The 24,321-nt window shown below is 58.5% G+C and overlaps 1 protein-coding gene across 1 annotated transcript; it reads left to right on the top strand.

Moving 5' to 3' along the window:
* Positions 1 to 1,109: 1,109 nt before the first annotated feature.
* Positions 1,110 to 22,687, top strand: MDFI (MyoD family inhibitor). The gene is made up of 7 exons (XM_058855574.1): positions 1,110 to 1,173; positions 1,830 to 1,954; positions 4,596 to 4,832; positions 7,612 to 7,732; positions 17,850 to 18,032; positions 21,695 to 21,949; positions 22,415 to 22,687. The coding sequence occupies exons 1-7, from the start codon at positions 1,110 to 1,112 to the stop codon at positions 22,669 to 22,671; spliced, it is 1,242 nt and encodes a 413-aa protein (XP_058711557.1). The 3' UTR covers positions 22,672 to 22,687.
* Positions 22,688 to 24,321: the final 1,634 nt, after the last annotated feature.

Below are 24,321 nucleotides of genomic sequence, written 5' to 3'. Positions count from 1 at the left end.
GTCTGGGGGACGGGGAGCTATGGGGAACCCACAGGTTTTGGGGTGCAGGCCTGGGGGTTTTGGGGGGCACATCTGGGGGTTTTGGGGGGCAGATTTAGGGGTTATGGGGTGCAGATCTGGGGGTTATGGGGGGCAGATCCAGGCATTATGGGGTGCACATCTGGGGGTTTTGGGGTGCAGGTCTGGGGGTTTGGGGGGCACATCTGGAGGTTTTGGGGGGCAGATTTAGGGGTTATGGGGTGCAGATCTGGGGGTTATGGGGGGCAGATTTAGGGGTTATGGGGTGCAGAACTGGGGGTTATGGGGGGCAGATTTAGGGGTTATGGGGTGCAGAACTGGGGGTTTTAGGGTACAAATCCAAGCGTTATGGGGTGCAGATCCAGGCATTACGGGATGCACATCTGGGGCTTTTAATGGGCAGATTTGGGGGTTTTGGGGTGCACATCTGGGGGTTATGGGGGGCAGATTTGGGGGTTATGGGGGTGCAGATCCAGGCATTATGGGGTGCACATTTATGGGTTATGGGGTGCAGAACTGGGGGTTTTAAGGTACAAATCCAGGCGTTATGGGGTGCACATCTGGGGGTTTTGGTGGGCAGATCTGGGGGTTATGGGGTGCACATCTGGGGGTTTTGGTGGGCAGATCTGGGGGTTATGGGGTGTAGATCTGGAGGATTTGGGGCATTGATCTGGGAGTTTTGGGGTGCAGAACTGGGGGTTTTAAGGTACAAATCCAAGGGTTATGGGGTGCAGATCTGGGAGTTTTGGGTCATAGATTTGGAGAGTCTGGGGTACAGATCTGGTAGTTTTGGGGTGCAGATCTGGTAGTTTTGGGGTGCAGATCTGGGAATTTTGGGGTGCATATCTGGGAGTTTTAGGGTGCAGATCTGGGAGTTTTGGGTCATAGATTTGGAGGGTTTGGGGTGCAGATCTGGGAGTTTTGGGGTGCAGATCCAGGGGAGATGGAGCCCAGCCCCTGCTCCCCCCGAGGAGCCCGAGGAGCAGCCGGGAGCTGTGAGAGCCGGGCTGGGTTTACTTTGGCGGAGCCGGGAGCGGTGCTGGGTGCCAGAGTTTGGGAATGTGGGTCAGTGCAGTCACACACCTACAGGAATGGCCTTGTTTTCCCAAATCCAGCCAGATCCCACAGCTTTCCTGGGAGTGCAGCCGGCCCGGGGTAGGGCAGGATGAGGCTGGGTGTGATCCCTGCGGGATTCACTGCGGGATTCACTCGGACACTGCGGGTTCCCCCCGCCCCAGCCCTGCTCAGGCTGTTCCTTTCTATCGCCCTTTCTGTTCAGAGAATGAAATATTGGGGAAAATAATCCTTGTTTTTGTGGGCCACACTCAGTGTGCTGAGTGACCCCCTGGACACTGAGAGTGTTTTCCTGCTCACCTCCATCCCTGGAGCTTTCCAGTGCCAAGAAGGAGCTGGATTTTCCCCCAGACCACCCTGCCCAAGTGACGGTGGCAGTGGTTTCTGGCCCATCACTGTTGATGCCATGCACGGATTTTTCCAGGTTGTCCCAATGCCCACGGCACAGGTGGCACCACAGCAAAGCCCTGCTGTTTTCCACTCCCAAAATCCCTGTAAAATCCTTCCCTGCATGGCACAGCTCCCACCGTGCTGGGGGCTGCCAGCCTGGGGAGCCCTGTATCCCCCAAAGCCGGGGATGCACAGATCCTCAAGCCCCAAAATTGTGATTTAGCTCCCCCACTACTATTTAATTCTTTTTAGCTTATCAGGCTGAGGTTCAGTGGAAGAAGGCTGCTCATTCCCACCCATCCTTGAGCCGATCACCGGCACCCCTGGCTCTGCTCTCTCCCTTCCAGAGCATCCGGACAAGCCTCGTTCCTCCTCCCGGAGCAGCTCCAGGCAATCCCAGCGCTCCCGGGCTCCCTTTGGCCGCATCCCCTGGGCTGCCGGGGCAGGGCTGGGCCCGCAGGTGAGCGGGCAGGTGAGGAAGGGAGGAATGTGGGGCTGGCACGGGCCGTGACTCAGGCGCTGCCTCAGCAGCCTCAGCTCCGCGCAGGGACGCTGCCCTAAGGAACGCCGGGGAGTGTGGACACGATTTGCTGAACCTGAGAGAATATTCAAGCTCTCAGACGCTGGTTTCCCAGGGGAAAAAGTCCATGGGAAGTTTTTTTCAAGGATTGTTTTATTGTAAATAGATTTTATTTCTCAAACCAATACTGAACAGATGTTCTTGGGATGTTTCCTCTGGTCCCAGCAATGGGACCAAAGGGGCTGTTGGTTTATTGTCCATGTAACCTGGATTGGAACACTTTATATAAGGGGTTAAAAAAACCCAAAAGGAGCTTTTTATTTGCCTCACGAGAAGCTGTGTGCCTGATAACCTGGGGAACCCTCAATATTTCATGTCCATTCAGTGACAGTGGAGATCTGTCAGAGTCCAGCTGGAGGGGGCTGCTCTGCACCTCAGGCTGGGTTACAGGGATCAGGCTGTGGAGAAGGGAATGGAAAAGTTTGGGGAATCCTCGCTTTTCCCACGGGGCAGAGCTGAGCCCCCCGGAGCCCCTCTGGGTCTGGGGCTCCTGGTGCTGTCCCCACTGAGCTCCACGTGCAGAAACTGCATTAAAACCCCACGGGGAGACTCAAATCCAGCAGAGCAGGAGGCTGGAGGGACACAGCGCCCCAAAAGGGACCAAATCCATGCCAGGATCACTTCCAAAATCTCCAAAAATCGGGCTGAGCAGAGCCACAGGAGCTCCTGGTGGGGCAGATTTCCCAAGGACAGGAACACAGCAGTGCCAATGCTTCACCCCAAGTGACAACTCTGCCTCCAGGATGGAGCTCCTGGAAAAATCCCCAGAGCTCAGATGGCTCCGTGCCCCAGGATGCCTCATTCCCATTTCCTGACCCGTTTCCTTTCCATGTGGAAAAGGAAAGGCACAGCTCAGGACCTGCCCCTTGCCATTGACCCACTGAGCAGGTGGCAGCAGAACCTTGGTGACAGCAGAACCTTGATGGCAGCAGGGCCTTGGTGGCCGCAGGGCTTTGGTGACAGCAGGGCTTTGGTGACAGCAGAACCTTGATGGCAGCAGGGCCTTGGTGGCAGAGATGGCAGCAGGGCTTTGGTGGCAACAGGGCCTTGGTGGCAACAGGGCTTTGGTGGCAGCAGTGGCAGCAGGGCTTTGGTGGCCACAGGGCTTTGGTGACAGCAGTGGCAGCAGGGCCTTGGTGGCAGCAGGGCCTTGGTGGCTTTGGTGGCCGCAGGGCTTTGGTGACAGCAGGGCTTTGGTGGCAGCAGTGGCAGCAGGGCCTTGGTGGCCGCAGGGCTTTGGTGGCAGCTCCAGGGGCCCGAGGAGCCACCAGGGCTCTCTCCCCGCTCCAGCCCCGTGCCGCAGCCTCTCCCTGCGGTGCTTTACAGCTCTGGGCTCTCAAACACAGGAAAAGCCAGGAAAACGCAGCGCTGGGATTAAAAACAACTTCACAAACATCCCACCGGCTCCTCGTGACGCTCGGCACGGGGACAGATCCCCGAGGGGCCCCGCGGGGACACGGAGCAGAGCTCTGGCTTTGGCCGCTCGGGATGCGCTGCTGCTGCTGCTGCTGCTGCTGCTGCTGCTGCTGCTCGGGGCTGGAGCTCCGGGGGTGCTGCGCTGTCACCCCCGCTCCCTGCAGCCCCACCGAGCCCAACCGCACTTTCCAGCGGGGAAACTGAGGCAGGGAGGGGTGGGGAAGGCAGAGGCGTTCCCGGGACACGCCAGAGAGTCCGGGGCTAAAGCTCCCTTGGCTTTTCCTGGGGGAAAGCGGAAAGGCTGGAGCGCCCACTCGGGGGGCTTGAACACCCACCCGAGGGGTCCCACACTCACCTGGGGGCTCCAAACACCCATCCGGGGGTCTCCAACACCCACCCGGGGGGGCTTCAACATTTATCCGAGGTGTCCAACACCCACCCGGGGTCTCCAAACACCCACCCGGGGTCTCCAAACACCCACCCGGGGATCCAGCACCCACCCGAGGGGGCTTCAACACTTATCCGAGGGGTCCAGCACCTACCCAGGGGTCTCCAAACACCCACCCGGGGTCTCCAGCACCCACCCGGGGGTCTCCAAACACCCACCCGGGGGTCTCCAGCACCCACCCGGGGGTCTCCAAACACCCACCCGGGGGTCTCCAAACACCCACCCGGGGTCTCCAAACACCCACCGGGGGTCTCCAACACCCACTCGGGGGTCCCGAGCCCAGCTCAGCCCCGCTGCTCCCCCCGCAGTTTTCCTCGGGGGGTCCCAGCCCTGCACCGAGAGCTCAGCACGGCTGTGAAATCCCAAATCCGAGGCTGGCCCGGGAGCCACCTCCGCCTGCCCCGAGCCTCTCCCCTGTCCCGGCGCCGCTCCAGCCTCCAGCAGAAGCTCCCGGAGCGCTGCGGGCGCGGGTTTGGCCGCGTGTTTGAGCTCCCAACCTCTTTTATTTATTTTTATTTAATTAGATTTCTCTCTCTCTCTCTTTTTTTTTTTTTTTTTTTTTTTTTTTTTTTTTTTTTGTGTGTGTGTGTGTGTGCATTTTGTTTTCTTCTTTTATTTTTGGAAAGAATTGGGAAAGAAAAAAAAAAAAAAAACAAAAAACCCAAAAAGGCCCGAAGAAGCCCAGCCCAGAGGCAGCTCCGGCCGGCCCCCAGCGCCGGGGGATGCGGGGCGGGCGCGGGGCGGGCGCGGAGCCCCGCGGGGCCCCAGGTGAGACGGGCCCGGCTCCGAGCCCCGCTCCGAGCCCCGCTCCGAGCCCCGCTCCAGCTCCCGCACCCATGTCCCGGCCCGGCAGCCCCCGGCAGAGCCCCCCGGAGCAGCCCCGGACCCCGCCGGTACCGCCGCCAGGTACGGGGGACACGGAGGGGACAAAGGGGGACACGGAGGGGACAATGGGGGGCGCGGCCGGAGGGGGGTGACAGTGGCCGGGTGTGTGCACGAGTGGGGGGCTCCTGTGTGCCCCCACTTGGGGCCGCGGGGAAGGCGGTGGGATCCTGGAGAAGGTTTTGGGATCCTGGAGAAGGTTTTGAGATCCTGGAGAAAGTTTTGGGATACCAGGAAAGGTTTGGGGATCCTGAGGAAGGCTGTGCGATCCCAGGAAAGGTTTTGGGATCCCGGGGAGGGTTTTGCGATACCAGAAAAGGTTTGGGGGTCCTGGAGAAGGTTTTGGGATCCTGGAGAAGGTTTTGGGATCCCAGGAAAGGTTTTGGGATCCTGGAGAAGGTTTTGGGATCCCAGGAAAGGTTTTGGGATCCCGGGGAGGGTTTTGGGATCCCGAGGAGAGTTTTGGGATCCCGAGGAGGGTTTTGGGATCCCGGGGAGAGTTTTGGGATCCCGAGGAGGGTTTTGGGATCCCGGGGAAGATTTTGGGATCCCGGGGAAGGCTGTAAGATCCCGGGGAAAGTTTTGGGATCCCGGGGAGGGTTTGGGGAAGGTTTTGGGGTCCCGGGGAAGGCTGTGAGATCCCGGGGAAGGTTTTGGGATCCCGGAAAAGGCTGTGGGAGCACGGGTGGGGTGTGTACAGGAGTGGGGGGTGTGTGCAGGGCTCCCTGGATGAGGGGTGGATAAATGAATGTACGAGCGTGTGCAGGGCTGGGGGGTGTGCGCGTCTCTGGGGGATCGGCTCAGAGTTTGGGGTGTGGGGATGCATCGCTGGGCACCGAGAGCGAGCAGGGGAAGGGGAAGGCACGGCTGGGGAGGGCGTGCAAGCAGGTCTGGGGGGGATAGAACATATGGCCGAGTGTTTGTGTGAGTGTTTGTGTGGGGCTGTGAACATCTGGGGGGGTGTGTGAAAGGTTGTGAACATCTGGGGGGGTGTGTGAAAGGTTGTGAACATCTGGGGGTGTGTTTGAGTGTGATTGTGAACATCTGGGGGGGTGTTTGTGTGAGATTGTGAACATCTGGGGGGGTGTTGGTGCCCCTGGCAGTGTTTGTGAGTGTTTGTATGGGGCTGTGAACATCTGGGGGGGTGTGTGAAAGGTTGTGAACATCTGGGGGTGTGTTTGAGTGTGATTGTGAACATCAGGGGGGTGTTTGAGTGTGATTATGAACTTCTGGGGGGGTGTTTGTGCCCCTGGCAGTGTTTGGGTGTCTTTGTGTGTGTTTGTGAACATCTGGGTGAGTGTGTGCAGGATTGTGAACATCTGGGGGGGTGTTTGTGTGTGATTGTGAACATCTGGGTGTGTGTTGGTGCCCCTGGCAGTGTTTGTGTGTGTTTGTGCTGGGCTGTGAACATCTGGATGTGTGTTTGTGTGTGTTTGTGAACATCTGGGGGGGGTGTTGGTGCCCCTGGCCGTGTTTGTGTGTGAACATCTGGGTGTGTGTTTGTGAACATCTGGGGGGGTGTTTGTGTGTGATTGTGAACATCAGGGGTGGTGTTTGTGGCCCTGGCAGTGTTTGTGTGTGATTGTGAATATCTGGGGGTGTGTGTGAAAGGTTCTGAACATCTGGGTGTGTGTTTGTGTGTGTTTGTGAACATCTGGGTGAGTGTGTGCAGGATTGTGAACATCTAGGGGTGTGTTTGAGTGTGATTGTGAATATCTGGGGGGGTGTTGGTGCCCCTGGCAGTGTTTGTGTGTGATTGTGAACATCTAGGTGTGTGTTTGGGTGTGACTGTGAACATCTGGGGGGGTGTTTGTGTGTGATTGTGAACATCTGGGGGTGTGTTGGTGCCCCTGGCAGTATTTGTGTGTGATTGTGAATATCTGGGGGGGTGTTGGTGCCCCTGGCAGTGTTTGTGTGTGATTGTGAATATCTGGGGGGGTTTTGGTGCCCCTGGCAGTGTTTGGGTGTGATTGTGAACATCTGAGTGTGTGTTTGTGTGTGATTGTGAACATCTGGGGGTGTGTTGGTGCCCCTGGCAGTGTTTGTGTGTGATTGTGAACATCTGGGGGGGTGTTGGTGCCCCTGGCAGTATTTGTGTGTGATTGTGAATATCTGGGGGGGTGTTGGTGCCCCTGGCAGTGTTTGTGTGTGATTGTGAATATCTGGGGGGGTTTTGGTGCCCCTGGCAGTGTTTGGGTGTGATTGTGAGTATCTGGGGGGGTGTTGGTGCCCCTGGCCGTGTTTTCCCGTGTCTGTGTTTGTGTGTGAGCTCAGCAGCTGCCGGGAGCCCGCCGGGATTTCACATCCCAAAAACTCTCCGGCAGTTTCTGTCGCGGGGCCAAGCGCAGGAGCAGCCGAGGGGAGGGAGTGAGTTAAACCCCCCGAGGGATGGGGGTGAGGGGCTGCTCTGCACCTCAGGCTGGGTTACGGGATCAGGCCGTGGAGAAGGGAATGGAAAAGTTTGGGGAATCCTCGCTTTTCCCACGGGGCAGAGCTGAGCCCCCCGGAGCCCCTCTGGGTCTGGGGCTCCCGGTGCTGTCCCCACTGAGCTCCACGTGCAGAAACTGCATTAAACCCCACGGGGAGACTCAAATCCAGCAGAGCAGGAGGCTGGAGGGACACAGCGCCCCAAAAGAGACCAAATCCATGCCAGGATCACTTCCAAAATCTCCAAAAATCGGGCTGAGCGGAGCGGCGGGAGCTCCGGGATCCGGCACAGCTGGAGCGGGCCCGTGTTGGCTTTGGCCCGGAGCTCGGGGCTTGGAGAATTCATCCTCTTGTTCTCTTCCCCCTGCTCTTCCAGCTGGATGCCGCCGGCTCCGCTTCCCGGCTGAGCTCTGCTCCAAACTCAGCCCCTTCAGCCGTGTCCCGGGGCCCAGGCAGCTGCACGGGGCTGATTTCCCTGGATTTCCTTCCTTTTCCAGGTGGGAAATGCTGAGCTGGGAATGCAAAGAGCTTTTTGCAAGGGGCTCGTCCCCAGCCCGGCTCCTGTTCCAGCAGCTGGGGGGATTTTAAAAAGCGGCTTTAAAACCTGTTGAGTGTTTTGGGGGAAATGGGTTTGGAGCTTTGCTGCCTTCCCTGCGGCCACACGGGAGCTGGGGGTGGGTAGAGAGTGGTTCAGCTCCCAGCTGGGACCTGCCTGAGCTGCTTGGGGACATCTGTGAGCGCCCAGTTGGGTGTTCCCATCTCGGAGTGACATCCAGGAGTGCCCAGTTCTGTTTTCCCATCTTGGAGTGACATCCAGGAGTGCCCAGTTCTGTTTTCCCACCTTGGAGGGACATCCAGGAGTGCCCAGTTCTGTTTTCCCACCTTGGAGGGACATCCAGGAGTGCCCAGTTTGGTGTGTCCCTGTTTTGGGGACGTGTTGTCCTTGTTCCCGGTTTGAGGGGCATCCATGAGTGCCCAGTCCTGCGTTCCCATGTTGAAGGGGTCTCATTTCCATCCCAAACCATCCCAAATCCCCCTTCTCTTCCTCAGCTCCTCCAGAGGGGACCCAGGGTGTGAACCTGAGCAGAGCTGGGCTGAATTTGCCTCCTTCAGACTCCTGCAGCATGGGGAGGGCGAGGGGGTCTCCCTAATTCCCACCTGCCCCGGCTCCAGAGCCTCAATTCCACCCCTGCCCCTCCTCAAGGAGCAGCTCTGTGCTGTCCCACCCCCAAATCCGTACTGTCCCACCCCAAATCCATGCTCCCCATCCCAAATCCTCACTGTCCCACCCCAAATCCATGCTCCCCATCCCAAATCCTCACTGTCCCACCCCAAATCCACACTGTCCCATCCCAAATCCTCACTGTCCCATCCCAAATCCTCACTGTCCCATCCCAAATCCATGCTCCCCATCCCAAATCCTCACTGTCCCACCCCAAATCCTCACTGTCCCACCCCAAATCCGTATTGTCCCATCCCAAATCCGTGCTCCCCATCCCAAATCCGTGCTCCCCATCCCAAATCCATGCTGCCCCATCCCAAATCCTCACTGTCCCATCCCAAATCTGTACTGCCCCACCCCAAATCCGTGCTCCCCATCCCAAATCCATGCTCCCCATCCCAAATCCATGCTCTCCATCCCAAATCCTCACTGTCCCACCCCAAATCCGCGCTGTCCCACCCCAAATCCTCACTGTCCCACCCCAAATCCATATTGTCCCATCCCAAATCCTCACTGTCCCATCCCAAATCTGTACTGCCCCACCCCAAATCCGTGCTCCCCATCCCAAATCCATGCTCCCCACCCCAAATCCATGCTGCCCATCCCAAATCCTCACTGTCCCACCCCAAATCCACACTGTCCCACCCCAAATCCACACTGTCCCATCCCAAATCCATGCTCCCCATCCCAAATCCATGCTCCCCACCCCAAATCTGTGCTGCCCACCCCAAATCCATACTGTTCCACCCCAAATCTGTGCTCCCCACCCCAAATCCGTGCTCCCCATCCCAAATCCATGCTGCCCCATCCCAAATCCGTGCTCCCCACCCCAAATCCATGCTACCCCATCCCAAATCCGTGCTCCCCATCCCAAATCCTCACTGTCCCACCCCAAATGCACACTGCCCCATCCCAAATCCGTGCTCCCCATCCCAAATCCATGCTCCCCATCCCAAATCCATGCTGCCCCATCCCAAATCCGCTCTGTCCCACCCCAAATCCATATTGTCCCATCCCAAATCCGTGCTCCCCATCCCAAATCCTCACTGTCCCATCCCAAATCTGTACTGCCCCACCCCATATCCGTGCTCCCCATCCCAAATCTGTGCTCCCCACCCCAAATCCTCTCTCCCAGCTCTCCTCCCCGCTGTCCGTGTGATTTTGGGGAGGGCAGAGGGGCCGGGCTGTCGCTGGGACATTCGGGTGCGGAGCTCTGCTGCCTTGGGCCGGGGCCAGCGGCTCTGTCACGCAGCTCCGAGCCTGGGAATTCTCCCTCCATTCCCTTTCCCAAGTTTTACAGGCGGGATTGGCTCATTTGGATACACCCAGACTGAGGAATAACCGGGGAAACTGGAGGTGCTGGGCTGGTTTGGAGCAGCTCAGAGGGTGCTGGGCAGCTCAGGTGGGCTTTGCTTCTGTTTTCCAGCTTTTTTCCCGGAGTTTTGTTCCCTGGCATCTGCCGGGTGCCACCACAGCTCCTCCCCAGCCAGCAGGGACAGGGACACAGCAAACCAAGCCCCCGAAATAGCCACAGGTAGTTTGCAGAGAGAAGAGGCCTCTGTCTGCCCCGGTAATTATTTTTCAGAGGAATTAGAAAACAGGAGGAAAAAACAGGAGTTTTTCGCTTGGTGAGATGATCCTTCCTTCACTGAGGGGGAACAAGGAAAGCAGGAGAGGCTCTTTCCTCCTCTTCCTCCTCCTCCATGTGAAGATGGTGGAGACAAATCCATCTCCAGAGGCAAAAACCCCCTTGGGTTCTCATTCCCACCTCCCTCCCCCTTCCCAGCGGGGGGTGGGAATTTTCATTCCCACCTCCATGTCCCCAGTCCTGTGTCCCGGCTTGGAGTTTGGGACACGCATTTTTCCTTAATTCCTTCTGCCTGTTCCCGAGGATTTTGCCTCGAGGTGTAAGAGGAGGCGGAAAAAGCTTTTGCGTGCTCAGCCCTAAACACGAAACATCCAGACCCAAAATATCCACGAGGAGCCCCAAGCAGGGAATTCTCAGCAGGAATCGGGGCCACCTCGCTCAGGACCCCTTAACTGGGACTGTCCTGCTCTGGGACAGGGGTAAGAACCAAGAAAAACCCCAAAATAAATGGGTTTTTTCCTTGTCTCAGCACTGATTTCAATGCAGGATTGCAGAGTTTCATGCAGCCATCCTCAGAGTGCAAAGAACCCCTCCCAAAAAAAGCCCTGAAAAATACAAAACTTATTTTTTTTACCCCACAGAAAGACTTTTTTGCAGCATTTCTGTTTTTCTTCCCAAGGTTTCCTTGTCATCTCCTGAAAATGCTTCCCTCATGTTTGTTCTCTGAACAACAGCAAAACTGACAAAGAAAAAGAAACCCAAGAAAAAAAACAAAACAAAAAAAAAAAAAAAGAAAAAAAAAGAAAAAAGCAGATTTCTGGCTCTTTTCAAAGTTTCTGGGTTTGAGCAAAACAAATCCGGGCCTTGGGGCTGTGTCGCCCCTGCTCCCGCTCCAGCTCCTGATTGAATTTCCTTGGAAAGCGCCTGCCTGGGAGCTGCAGAAATCCAAACCCTCCTCGGGGTATTTGCTGCAGTTCTGGTGATTTTTTTCCCTGGAATTTTCCATTCCTGGAGTTTCCCCCTCCTGTGGGATGGGCACCAGCACCCCCAGGACGGCCCCAAAATCCCTTCCCGTGTCCCAGTTTTTGGAATCTGCTTTGGGATCTGGGCATGGGAGCAGCTCCAACCTACAGAGGAGTTTTGGGCTCCATCTCCACGGGATCTTTCTTTGGGAAAATCCCATTCTCGTGCCTCAGTTTCCCCAGCAAGCCAGGCAGTTTTTTCAGGGAAATCCCTGGAGCTCAGGGAAGGTGGGATGGGCCCTGCTTTCAGTCTCTGCTGGGATGAAAGGGGCTGGAGAAATGCAAATTATTATCCTGGTTAATAACGCTGCCCAGCAGCTCCCGTTGATCCGCTCCTCAATTAACTTTTTTTTAAGGACTTAGGTCGGGAAGACACAAATTTTCCCTGGCAGGACCTGTGCTGGTTTAACCCCCAAGGTTACCCAATTACCGCCCTGGCTTGGGCCTTAATTACTCCCTCCATAATTTCTCCTTGCTCTGTAATTCCCAGAATCTCCTTGGATCTGATAGGCCTCGCCTTCGCCGCTTCGCAGGCTCCAGGGATAATTGCTTTTCCTTAAGGACACCCAGGATTTCCTCCCCTGTCCTTCCTCCATGCCAGCCTCTCCTGATTTTCCCAGATTTTCCATTTTTTGGTGAATTATCCTCCCCCAAGTGCGTCTCCAGCTCAAATTCAGTCCCAGTCTGGGTTTTTCCCCTGTTTTCCCATCGTTTTCCCCCATTCCCTGTCCCCACAGGAGTTTGGGATGTTTTATGCTTTATGTTATCAGGTCTGGTGCTGGGAGATGAGGAGAGGAACCTGGTCCTTCCCAGGTTTGTATCCTGGGAAGTTTTGTTGTCCCTGTTTTCCAGTCCAGGCTTAAAAATCCCTCCTTCCCTTGCAGCTCCACACTGGAATGGTGCTTTAATACCCATAAAATGTAAATATATTTACATTAAATCCATTCTTTCTGCATAAGGAATAATTCCTCCCAAATTCCTGCAATGTCAGAGGTGCTTCTTGCAGGGAATTTGTATTTTGTCTTCCCTGAAACCCCTCATAGGAGCAATTTTTCCATGAATTTGGTTTGGCAGGAGCCAGTTGGAGCCACGAGGGCCTTGGAGGGATGGGATTTGTAGGGACAAATAAACCTGGAGTGGGGGTTTTGTCACCGAGGTCAAACTCCCAACAGGGATGGACAGGATGGACGCTGGTCCTGGCCTGTCTGGCCCCAAAATTCCTCCCTCCCTTCCCACCCAAATTCTATAAATAACAAATAACAACAACTCCCAGCCTGCTGAGCTATTTGGGGTTTTTGTGGGTTTTTCTGCTTTGTTTTGCTTTTTGTGCATTTAGGAAGTCACTTCTCATAAAAACCACTTTTTGTTTTATTTTATTTTATTTTTTTTACTGGATTCCTCATTGTCCCAAAACTGTTTATCCAAAGCTTTGCCCAGGTGAGCAGAGAGGCCAAAGCTTTTCCAGGTGGGAAGCAAAGCTCTGCTGGATCTGTGCTTTGGGAATCTCTCCTTCCCTTCCCACCCTCCTTTTCCTTTCCCTGCCTATCCCAGAGTCGGAGGCAGCCCTGGTGCACGAATTTCAGACTGAATGTAAATAAGGTGTTGGGATTTTTCCAGTTGTGAGCAAACTTTCAAACCAGGATTTTGCTTCCCTCTGCTCCCTCCCGGCTCACGGGGTGGGAAGGATTTCCTCCAGTACTGTCTCTTCTGCACTGGAAACCTGAAATACCCCTGGAATATGCCTGGAATATGCCTGGAATATCCCTGGAATATGCCTGGAATATCCCTGGAATATGCCTGGAATATGCCTGGAATATCCCTGGAATATCCCTGGAATATCCCTGGAATATGCCTGGAATATCCTTGGCATATCCCTGGAATATCCCTGGAATATGCCTGGAATATCCCTGGAATATCCCTGGAATATCCCTGGAATATCCCTGGAATATGCCTGGAATATCCCTGGAATATGCCTGGAATATCCCTGGAATATCCCTGGAATATCTCTGGAATATCCCTGGAATATCCCTGGAATATGCCTGGAATATCCCTGGAATATCCCTGGAATATCCCTGGAATATCCCTGGAATATGCCTGGAATATGCCTGGAATATGCCTGGAATATCCCTGAAATATCCCTGAAATATCCCTGGAATATCCCTGGAATATCCCTGGAATATCCCTGGAATATGCCTGGAATATCTCTGGAATATGCCTGGAATATCCCTGGCATATCCCTGGCATATCCCTGGAATATCCCTGGAATATCCCTGGAATATCCCTGGAATATGCCTGAAATATCCCTGGAATATGCCTGGAATATCCCTGGAATATCCCTGGAATATCCCTGGAATATCCCTGGAATATGCCTGGAATATGCGTGGAATATCCCTGGAATATCCCTGGAATATCCCTGGCCTGGCAGGCAGGCCCTGGTTGGGCCAGGAGGAGCAGGAGAGGTCTCCTGCTGGTTTTATCTCCTGGAAAGAAGAGCAGAGCCGAGCTGCCTCCATCCAGCATTCCCTGCTCCCCGTCCAGCCATTCCCAAGGGATTAAAGGCAGGGAGAAGGGGCTCTCCTGGGTGTCCCCAGGCTGGCAGGAGCTGCACCCCTTGGTTTTGGGTGCTCCCCAAGAGCTCAGAGGTGGATCCAGATGTGCTGAGACCCCTTTTGTTCAGCACCCAACGTCTGCCTGTCCAAGGGACGGGATTTGTTTGCACATTCCCCAATCCAGCCTCTCTTTAGCTCCTTCTTGGAGAAGTTTTCCTCCTTTCTGCCCATCCCTGGGACTGTGGACGTGCCCATCCCTCTCCTGCCAACAGATTCCTCCCCTCAGAGCCAAAGGGACTCGGGAGGAAGAGGGACAGGGAAATGAGACCCAAGGATCTGTGTGGATCATCAGCCAGAGCCCAGGAATGCTGAGCAGGAGCCACGGGACACTCTGGGTGGGTTTGACCCCAAACCACAGCTCCAGCTTTGCATCTTCCCACATCCTCTGGAGCTCTGGGCACCACGGCCAGCTGGGAGAAGGGAATCTGCAGGTTTTGGGGAGCTGTGGCTCGTGTTTGTGCTGCTGGAGAAGCTCTGCCTCATCCCAGCTCCCTCCAGGATGCTGCTCCAGCCTTTTGCTTGTCCAGCCCTTTGGGAATGCTGAGCTCAGCTCATCAGGAACTCCGTGCGATTCCCACCCGGAGCCCAAAGAGCTTTTCCCCCTGATCAGAGCCCCTGCAGCTCCCACATTCCCCAGGGCCTCCCTGCATTCCCAGAGGGATGTTGGTGCTTTGGACTTTGCAGGAATTTTACGGGATCCTCAGTTACAGCCATGAAACCTTCCAGCTTCTCTGCATCCCTCCTCTCTCCTCTCCTATTTTCCCACCCCCCTGATGGACTTTGGAGCTCACTGACATCTCGGGACTTCCATGACGGATGGATTTGGACCTTGGGATTGGGGAGAATAATCAGAAAACCGGCTCCATGTGCATGTCCTGGGCTTGGCAAAAGAAAGTAGCTCCACATCTATCAATTCCCTGATCTCTGGTACCTTAGGGCAGTGCTGTGATTGATTGAAGCTGAAATTATTGTTTTTGAATGCCTCGTTACCTCTGTTCCCAAAAACCAGAGCTCTGAGCCACCCCCACGTCTCCCTTGTGCTTCGGGAGCAGAGGCTTGGACTCACCCCAGGCTCTGAGCAGGATTTGGGCTGGCCAGGAAGAGTCTGGGGCTGCAGGAGTTTGGGGAAAAGCGAGAGAAGTCCCACCCCAAAGGCTGGCTCACCTTAGGGCTTTTCCTGGGCTCGTGGTTGGTTTTAAACCTGTTGGGTTCAGGCCAAGCCTGGTCCCGTTCTGGGGCAGCAGGGGAGGGAAGGAGCCAGTCCCTGCTCTGCTGGGAGAAGGGGAGAAGGGATCCAGGGCCCTCAGCTTGGCAGGGCACCCCTGGAGCAGGGATTGGGGCAATTTAAAGGAGAGGGAGCTGGGAGCTGTGGGATGAGCCTGTGCCAGTGATGGAAGGGTCTGTTCACCTCTTACTGTGCCAGCAGAGCTGCTGCCTCTTCCTGGGGGCATTTTGGGGGCATTTCCCAGGGCATTCCCTGGGCATTCCCTCTGCATTCCCAGGGCATTCCCTGAGCATTCCCTCTGAATTCCCAGGGCATTCCCTCTGCACTTCCCAGGGCATTCCCTCTGCACTTCCCTGAGCATTCCCTCTGCATTCCCAGGGCATTCCCTCTGCATTCCCTCTGCACTTCCCAGGACATTCCCTGAGCATTCCCTGAGCATTCCCTCTGCATTTCCCAGGGCATTCCCTCTGAATTCCCAGGGCATTCCCTCTGCACTTCCCAGGGCATTCCCTCTGCACTTCCCAGGACATTCCCTCTGCACTTCCCAGGACATTCCCTCTGCACTTCCCTGAGCATTCCCTCTGCATTCCCAGGGCATTCCCTGAGCATTCCCTGAGCATTCCCTGAGTATTCCCTCTGCATTCCCAGGGCATTCCCTCTGCATTCCCAGGGCATTCCCTCTGTACTTCCCAGGGCATTCCCTCTGCATTCCCAGGACATTGCCAGGACATTCCCTCTGCATTCCCTGTGGATCTTGAGGGGCAGGGAGCTTTGGGCAGGAGCCTGTAGGGTCTGTGCTGAGCCCACTCATGTCCAGTTTCAGGGGTCAGGCTGTGACCCCAGGGCAGGCAGAGCCTTTCCCACCCCATTCCCAGGAGGAGCTGGGGGTCAGCACCATCCCCACGTTCCCCGTGGCCCTGCAGCAGCCGGGATGTGAGGCCGGGAAGGATCAACTCACCCAAACTTCATTCCTGCCTATTTCTGTCCCTCTCCTGGCCAGCTTGTTCCCGGGGGAGTTAATTTAATTGCCACCTTCCTCCCTGCGTGGCTGTGGTTGTGTGTGAGCCCTTGTGCAGGGTAATTACAAGTGTGGACACGGCAGGGACGAGCCTGGGCTCCATCCCAGCCAGAGCAGCACCCTGGATATCCCTATGGATCCATCCAGCCGGGGCTGCTGCTGTCCCACAGAGCTCCAGACTGGTCTCACCCCCAGGAAAGGGCACAAGGGATGCTCTGGAGGCAGCACAGAGGGGCAGGGACAGGGATCTGCTGGAGCTCTCCCTGTGCCAGCCCTTCTCCTGCTGCTGCACCCGATTTTCCAGCTCTTTTTCCCAATCTCTGACCTGCAGGGAAGGGGAGCTGGTGATGATGTGGCTGTTCTGAGCATTCCTGGGGGGTTTTAAGCCCTGAACACGCTCTGGGCATCTCACAGCAGAAACCAGAGCTCCTGTTCCTTCCCAGGGACTCTGTGGGAGCTTCACCCACTGTGTCCTGCCCTGGACACCTCTGGCTCCACTCAAAGCTCCTCATCCCTCAGGATTTCATGTTTGGCTTTGGATCAGGGCTGGCTTGGGCCAGTCCAGGTTGGGACATGACAGAGGCTGTGGATGCAGCAATGTGTGCATGTTATTCACCCCCACGCCCACGGGGAGATGACAGCCTGCTCTCCTCCCCTCTCCATTTTGCTCCAGGCTTTCCAGAGCCATGGGAATGGCTTTTCTCCCATCTGGGGCTCGCACACTCACGCTCCATTGGGATTTGGAGACAATGCTGGTGTGCAAAATTCAGCTGGAGCTGCTGGATTTCCCCTGGTTGAGCCCCAAAATCGCCTCACCCGTGAGGGCTGTGAGCAGGGCTCTGTGCTGGGGTGAACTTTTCTTCCCACAAAACCTCGGGAGCTCCAGCACCCCAGGCTGGATCTGCACCCTGGGGAGGGCAGAGGGGAAACTGAGGCACGTGGATGACTTTGGAAGGTCTTGTGGAGCTGGGAGACCCCTGGAGAGCCACTCCAGACCGGCTGCAGCCCCTCTGCTGCATTTCCAGGCTCCTGCTGATCCCGGGGCGCAGCTGGAAGCCCCCAACTTCCCTCCTTAGGCTCCTTTTAGTTATCCGTAATTGCCCTCCTTCCTGCTGGGCTCTGGTGTGCGGGAGCCTGGTTTTATCGAGGATAATGAAGTGTCCCAGGTCTCTTTCCCCCTTCCCCTCCCCTCCCTGGCTGCTTGCAGGACTCCTGTTACAGCCAGGGCAATTATGGCTCTGTTCTCCCTCCCTCTGCCCAGCCTATAATTTAGTTTTATATAAAGTGCGCTCCAGCCCCTGTTGTGCAAGACGTTGCTATTCCGGGGGCTGGGCAGAGGGCTGGGGCGGCGGGGAGGGGGCTGGGGCAGCGTGGAATCGCACGGAGCCCCCCCTCGAGCACCCCAAATTCCCCGTGGGATGGAGCCGCCAGCTCCCAGCAGCGCTGAAGGTGGTCCTGCCTTCTCCGGGCTTTCTGCACGGGGGTGTTCGGTACCGGGATTTCTCCCGTGGGGAATAACTCGGCTCCTTTCAGGCTTTTCCCGTCCCATCGAGGGGTCCTGCAGGGGTTCCTGCTGCTCCAGAGCGCAGGAGGATGAGGGAAGGTGGCAGCCAGCTCCCGCAGGGAAGACAGTGGCCCTTTCATGGGAAGGGGGATGAAAAATCCAGCTTGAGCTGCTGAGTGTAACCAGATCCCGTGGCTTTTTGGAGAAGGAATGTGAGGGTTTGGGAGGCTTTTGGGGATGGCGCTGCAGCGGGGTGAGCAGCTGCCGGGTGATGCAGCCCCCGCGGTGCTCCAGCTCTTGCCCCGCTCTGTGTGCGATGGGAATCAGAGCCCCGACACCCTGCCCGGAGCCAGGGGCAGTGCCGGGGCCGGCCTGGGAGCTTGGCTGACCCCGGGGAGCTCAGCTCTAACCCCGTTTCTCTTGCAGAGGTGGCTGAGCCCTCGCTCCCTGCCCCGAGGCCGATCCCAGCGCTGTCCCCGGCGGAGCCCCGGCCGCCCGCCCGTCCCGCGGTGCCGAAGAAGGAGAAACCCCTGGGAGGTGACAAATCCCCGGCGGTGCTGACGAAAGGACCCCGGGCCGAGCTCTGTGGCGCTCCCGAAGCTGTGACATGTGAGTGTTTCCCTCGGTGCCAGCTCGGACACGGCCGGGACCCTGGCCCTGCGCTGCTGCTCCGTCAGCAGCGGCGGGACTCATCAAAAAGCCGGGCAGAGGTGGGAACCCGGCTCCTCCTCGCTTTGTTCTTCCCCACATCAGAGCTCGAACCCAGCTTCAGTCACCCGCAGGGGCGAAAGTGAAGGGCGGCACCCGAGGTGGCTCCCGGTGCCCTCGGAGGAGGAGCGGGGGCAGCTGGAGCTGCCTTGGGAAGGGTTGGGGTCCCCTGGGAAAGGGATGAGCCTGCTCGGGAAAGGGATGGAGCATCCCCCAGAACCCCGGGAAGTGGGAGAGAGGACACCCACAAAGAACGTTTTTGTGGGCACAGCCGTCAGGTATTTCCGTGTCCCAGCCCCGGGATGTCCCGGTGCCCCAGCCCCGGGATGTCCCGGTGTCACAGTCCCGGGATGTCCCGGTGTCACAGCCGCGGGATGTCCCGGTGTCACACTCCCGGGATGTCCCGGTGTCACAGTCCCGGGATGTCCCGGTGTCACAGCCCTGGGATGTCCCGGTGTCCCAGCCCTGGGATGTCCCGGTGCCACAGCCCCGGGATGTCCCGGTGTCACAGCTCCGGGATCTCCCCATGGCACAGCCCCGGGATGTCCCGGTGTCACAGCCCCGGGATGTCCCGGTGCCCCAGCCCCGGGATGTCCCGGTGTCACAGCCCTGGGATGTCCCGGTGTCACAGTCCCGGGATGTCCCGGTGTCACAGTCCCGGGATGTCCCCATGGCACAGCCCCGGGATGTCCCGGTGTCACAGCTCCGGGATGTCCCGGTGTCACAGCTCCGGGATGTCCCGGTGTCACAGCCCCGGGATGTCCCGGTGTCACAGCCGCGGGACGGGGCCGCAGCAGCCGCTCGCTGGAGCTGGGACAGTTCTCCCCTTGCCGAGTGCAGGGCAGGGCAGAGGCCGAGCCGGGCTGTCCCCGCTGAGCTGTTTCTGCTGCAGGCGGTGGCGGCGCCTCCCCAGATCCGCTGCCGGTGTCCCCGCCGTGAGAAGGCCGGGCTGGGGCGGGCAGGCTGCGGCCGGGCTGCCCTCGCTCCGTGCCCCGGTGCAGGGCTGGGAGAGCGGAGCCGGCAGATGTGGGAGGCTCTCCTGGAGCCGTCCATCCTTGCCTGGCCGCCAGCCCGGATCCCAGGGTGTCTCTCCCGGGCTGCCATTCCCTTTCTGCTGGATGCGGGCAATTCCCCTTCCGAGGGGCGTAAAGAGGATGGAAGCTTCCCAGCGGGATGAGGGCGGCTGGGAACGGGGCTGCCCCTGCGGAGAGCGGGCAGGGGAGGGGAGAGGGAGGCGAAATGCGGGCGCTGCGGCGGGGAGAGCGCACGTTTCCTGCGGCGGAGCCCTCGCACAGCATCTGGGAGCTGGGCCGGCTGCCCACAGACATTCTGCACGCCTGAGTCACACCGCAGCCACTGCACGGACCCTCCCCAGCCCAGCCCAGCCCCCCGCCGCCCCCCACGGGCCCCGGGGCTGCCAGGGATTTGGGCACTCTCCTCTTGCTGCTGGGTGAAGGGACCTTCCCCTCTCCTCGCCGGGAAATGAGCGGCGTCACCTCTGGTGTCCCCCGCCCCTCACTGCGCTGCTCTTGGGGGGTTCACCATTGTTTTTGGGGGGTTATTTCCCTTTTGGAAGGACCTGGGGACCACATTTAGGCTCTCCCATGGGGTGGTGGCATTGCCGTGCCAGTCTGGCTCAGGAGGGACCGGGCAGAAGGGGCTGTGGGGTGCAGGGTCACGTCCTTGCCCACCAATGCCAGGACTGGCCCTCTCCACTCAGCACTGCTGCTCGAATCCAGTTTTCCAGCATTTTGGAACATTCGGGATTGTGGGTTTGGGGGTCTGTGTGTTGAGTTTCAGGCAGGAGCAGCAGACCCGGGTGGCCACAACATTCCAAGCCCTGGCAGTGGCTCAGGGAGGGTCCCAGCAGGGGGACCCCGGTGATGCTGCCCTGGGACAGGCTGGGGGGATCCAAACCCAAAGTGAACATCCAGGAGGTTTTGGGGTATTGAAGAGCTGGAGACAGGCAGTTTTCCCCAAAATCCTGGTTTTCCAGGGCTGGTCTCCCCACCCCTGCCCAGACTCCCACATTACTGGGGAGCTGGAGGTGCCTCTTTGAGAAGAGCTTTGGCCCCATGTTTTAAAGGCTGTCCTAAAAAAATGGAATCTATTTTCCCTAACTTTGAGGGGGGGGGGGGGGGGGGGGGGGCGATTCCTGGCTGTCTTTGGCTCCCCCTCGCCGGAGCCAGAGCATGATTTTGATTTACAAACAGTTTAATCTGAGGAATGCAGCGAAATGGGGAGCGCCAAGTGCATCCTGCTGCAATCCCAGAGAATCCAGCTGCCGTCTGAGGCTGCTGAGCTGCTGCTGAACTCAGCCCCGGGTCCCTGTGGGCTCAGCCCCTTCCCGTCACAGCTCTGGGCACCGTGGTCATCCTCGGAGCCATCTCTGTGCACACACGAGGCAGGAGAGGGCACTGCACAAGGGTACGCAGGAATTGAACACTCCATGCGGTTTTTAGGGAGAGGAGACAATTCCTGTTCTATCCAAGACCTGTTTTCTGTCTCCCCAGTCTCCCATCGTCCAGCCCACTCTTCCCGCTCAGCTCTGGTTATTTTAAGTTCCCTTCCCAGCGGGTTTCAAGGACCAAGCTCCCAGTTTAACCTCCCTGAGCAGCCTGAGCCCAGTTCAGCCTGGTAAAACCAAGCACTGGGACCATCCACTTGTGTCTTTCACCTTCCACCTATTTTATTTTCATCTTCCATCTGTTTTATTTTCGTGGATGCGGGACAGGGACCGCCTGTGCCCGCTCCACCCCTGTGTCCCCCCATGCCCTGCACAGAAAGCAGCTCCTGTTCCCTGGTGCCAAGAGGCGCCTTTGCCCTCGAGCCTCTCTCCTGAATCATCCCCTGTTTACTGCCATGGGAGAGAAAAAGCAAAGTTTGGCTGAAGATTTGATTTTATTTGTGGCATTCCTGAGGAGGATGATGGGTGCTGGAACCCCGTTCCTTGTGCTGGTTCCCAGCCCTCCCCCAGAGCACCACGGACACCGGGCAAGGGGCTGAGCCACCCCTCTGGCTCTGGCAGCGTCCTGGCAGGACATGGGGCTGCAGGGGGAGAGGCTGGAGGGACAGACACAGCACTGAGTTATTTTCCTCCTCCTGCAGAGAAGTTCAGCCAGAGGTTGGGGAGACCTCAAGGAAGTGGCCGGTTCCTGCAGGGCTGGGGAGAGGAGCAGGCTGGCTCTGCAGTGGTGCCTCATCTCTGGCTTTACAGAGGGCAGTGGGGACATCCAGGAGCTCTGTCCGGCAGTCTTGGTGGCTTCATCCCTCCTGCCTGTGCAGGGAGATCTCTTCCTTCAGGTCCTCTGATGAGTTTCAGCACATTCTTCATAACAAATCTTCATTTCATGCCTTCCTCTCTCTGAAGCCTTTGCCTCCTTCCCTCCAGCCACCTTTTCCACATCTCCTGTTCCATCTCCATCCTCTCGATCCATCAGCATCACTTCCTGGCCACCCCGTGTCCAGCTGGGGACCCAATTCCCGTTTTATTCCAGGGTCTGGGCACGCCTTTCTCCCGGCAGAGAGGGCAAAGGGGGGTAACACTCTGCTCCCTCCTCCAGGCCAGCCCCAGGTGCGGCCACCCCCGCAGCCCCCCGGTCCCTGCACCCTCCTGCTGCCCAACGGCGCCGGGCAGGGGCCAAACCCGGCCAGTGCCAACGGGGAGACGGGGAACGGGACCTGCCGGGCCGTGCCCAGCGCGCAGAAACCTCACCGAAAGCTGCAGCCACACCACTCCATCAACAGCCAGAGCAGCAAGAAGAGCAAGGGCAGCTCCAAGTCACCCTCTTCCCACATCCCCATTGAGGCGCAGGAAGGTACTGCTGTCCCCTGGGGGTCTCTTTCAGCTGTTCTCCTCGGGCCGCTCATCCCTTGGGATCCCTTGGGTGGCATCCCCCGAGTCCTGGGGCCCCTCATCCCTCGGGATCCCTTGGGTGGCATTCCCTGGGTCCTCGGGCCCCTCATCCCTTGGGATCCCTTGGGTGGCATTCCCTGGGTCCTCGGGCCCCTCATCTCTTGGGATCCCTTGGGTGGCATCCCCCGAGCCCAGCGGGACCCCCAGACCCTCCTGGCATCCTCTGGCTGAGCGGGGCCATCTCGTGTCCTCCAAAATTGGTCTCTCTTGAGGGCTGAGTGTTAAGGGAGATCCCCGGGGCAGTGGTTGCCTCCCGACCCCTTTTCCCCTCCCTCCTGTGGATTCCCGAGGGAGGATTTCCACCCTTGTGCTGCTCCCCCGGCATCCCCCATGCCGGGCGCTGTCTCACCCGCGCGTTCCTCCCCAGACTGCTGCGTCCACTGCATCCTCTCCTGCCTCTTCTGCGAGTTCCTGACCCTCTGCAACATCGTGCTGGACTGTGCCACCTGCGGCTCCTGCACCTCCGAGGACTCCTGCATCTGCTGCTGCTGCTGCAACTCGGGCGAGTGCGCGGACTGCGACCTGCCCTGCGACATGGACTGCGGCATCATCGACGCGTGCTGCGAGTCCGCCGACTGCCTGGAGATCTGCATGGAGTGCTGCGGGCTCTGCTTCTCCTCCTGAGGGGCTCCCCTGGGCCGGGGGACCCGCGCTGGGACCCCCCAGGCTCCCCCGCAGCGAGCGAGGCTCCGGCCATTCCCCCGGGAAAGCTCGCGGAGGAGGAGAGCGAATCCCCCGCTGGAATCCTGGTCCTTGGAGCCGGATCCTGCCCGGGGAAGGGTGAACCCAGGCACGGAGGGGGCTCTGGCAGTGCCCTGTCCTGCTCTACCTCTGCCTGCACCGGGGCACCGCGGGAGCCTCCTGCCACCTGAGCCGAGAGCAGGAGCGCCTGTCCTGCAGAGCCACCCTGAATCCCAGCCTTGGGGACAGCCCTGTCCTGAAGAGCCACCCTGAATCCCAGCCTTGGGGACAGCCCTGTCCTGCAGAGCTACCCTGGAGCCTTGGGGACAGCCCTGTCCTACAGAGCCACCCTGAATCCCAGCCTTAGGGACAGCCCTGTCCTGCAGAGCCACCCTGAATCCCAGCCTTGGGGACAGCCCTGTCCTGCAGAGCCACCCTGAATCCCAGCCTTGGGGACAGCCCTGTCCTGCAGAGCCACCCTGGGGCCTTGGGGACAGCCCTGTCCTGCAGAGCCACCCTGAATCCCAGCCTTGGGGACAGCCCTGTCCTGCAGAGCCACCCTGAATCCCAGCCTTGGGGACAGCCCTGTCCTGCAGAGCCACCCTGAATCCCAGCCTTGGGGACAGCCCCGTCCTGTACAGCCACCCTGGAGCCTTGGGGACAGCCCTGTCCTGCAGAGCCACCCTGAATCCCAGCCTTGGGGACAGCCCTGTCCTGCAGAGCCACCCTGGGGCCTTGGGGACAGCCCTGTCCTGAAGAGCCACCCTGAATCCCAGCCTTGGGGACAGCCCTGTCCTGAAGAGCCACCCTGGGGTTTTGGGGACAGCCCTGTCCTGAAGAGCCACCCTGGGGTTTTGGGGACAGCCCTGTCCTGTAGAGCCACCCTGGGGCCTTGGGGACAGCCCCGTCCCGCTGCCACCGCCCCAGGACTGCACTGCGGGCAGCACTGCAGGGGGTGGCACAGAGCATCCCCACTCCAGGGACATCACCAGGGACACCTCCAAGGCTGGGTGACCCCCGGGAGATGCTGGAGCCTCCAGCCCGGCTGGGGGACGCGTCCTGCCAGGGTCCCCCTGCCCTCGGTAGCCAAGTGCAATACCCGCAGCCTGTCCCCCTCCCGGGAGGAAGCTTTACCTGCAGCCGGAGCCGTCACCGAGCCGTCACCGAGCTGTCACCGAGCTGTCACCCAGCTCCGCGTGTCCCAGGCTCGGTTGGTGCCAAATGACCCCCAGCAGTTGCTGGCCCCGTACACCATCCCGAGGACAGAGGTGGTGGCTGGGTTGGGGTGGCAGACACGCCGCTGACGGGCTGGGGAGACGGGAAGTGTCACGGTATTTTATATTATTTTTGTTCCTTTTTACTGTAAATAAAGGTCTTTCTTCATTTCTGACTGGCGGCTGGCCCAGGACGTGCTGTGCGGGGCACTCCCTGGAGACTGAGGCTCCGTGTCCCCTGTCCCTGCTCCCAGCTGGCCTTGGGGACATGGGACAGGTCAGTGAAAGCCCCAGGGTGCTCCTGTTTGCTCCTTGTGCTGGGATGGGAAATTCAAGAGCTCTCTCTGTCCTTGGCTCCAGGGAACAGGTGAGGTCCTGA

The sequence above is a fragment of the Poecile atricapillus genome, chromosome 23 (genome assembly GCF_030490865.1).
Source record: "Poecile atricapillus isolate bPoeAtr1 chromosome 23, bPoeAtr1.hap1, whole genome shotgun sequence".
Taxonomy (NCBI): Eukaryota; Metazoa; Chordata; class Aves; order Passeriformes; family Paridae; genus Poecile; species Poecile atricapillus.
The sequence above is the reverse complement of the archived record's forward strand: the minus strand, read 5'-3'. Positions and strand labels throughout refer to the sequence as shown.

What these genes read in the sequence shown, in the direction of transcription:
- MDFI (XM_058855574.1), top strand. Translation starts at nt 1,110, where the DNA reads ATGGCCTTGTTTTCCCAAATCCAGCCAGATCCCACAGCTTTCCTGGGA. An exon ending in GCCCGCAGGTGAGCGGGCAG is followed by an intron (nt 1,955 to 4,595) that starts GTGAGGAAGGGA and finishes AAACCCAAAAAG; the next exon opens with GCCCGAAGAAGCCCAGCCCA. An exon ending in GGATTTCCTTCCTTTTCCAG is followed by an intron (nt 7,733 to 17,849) that starts GTGGGAAATGCT and finishes TTTCTCTTGCAG; the next exon opens with AGGTGGCTGAGCCCTCGCTC.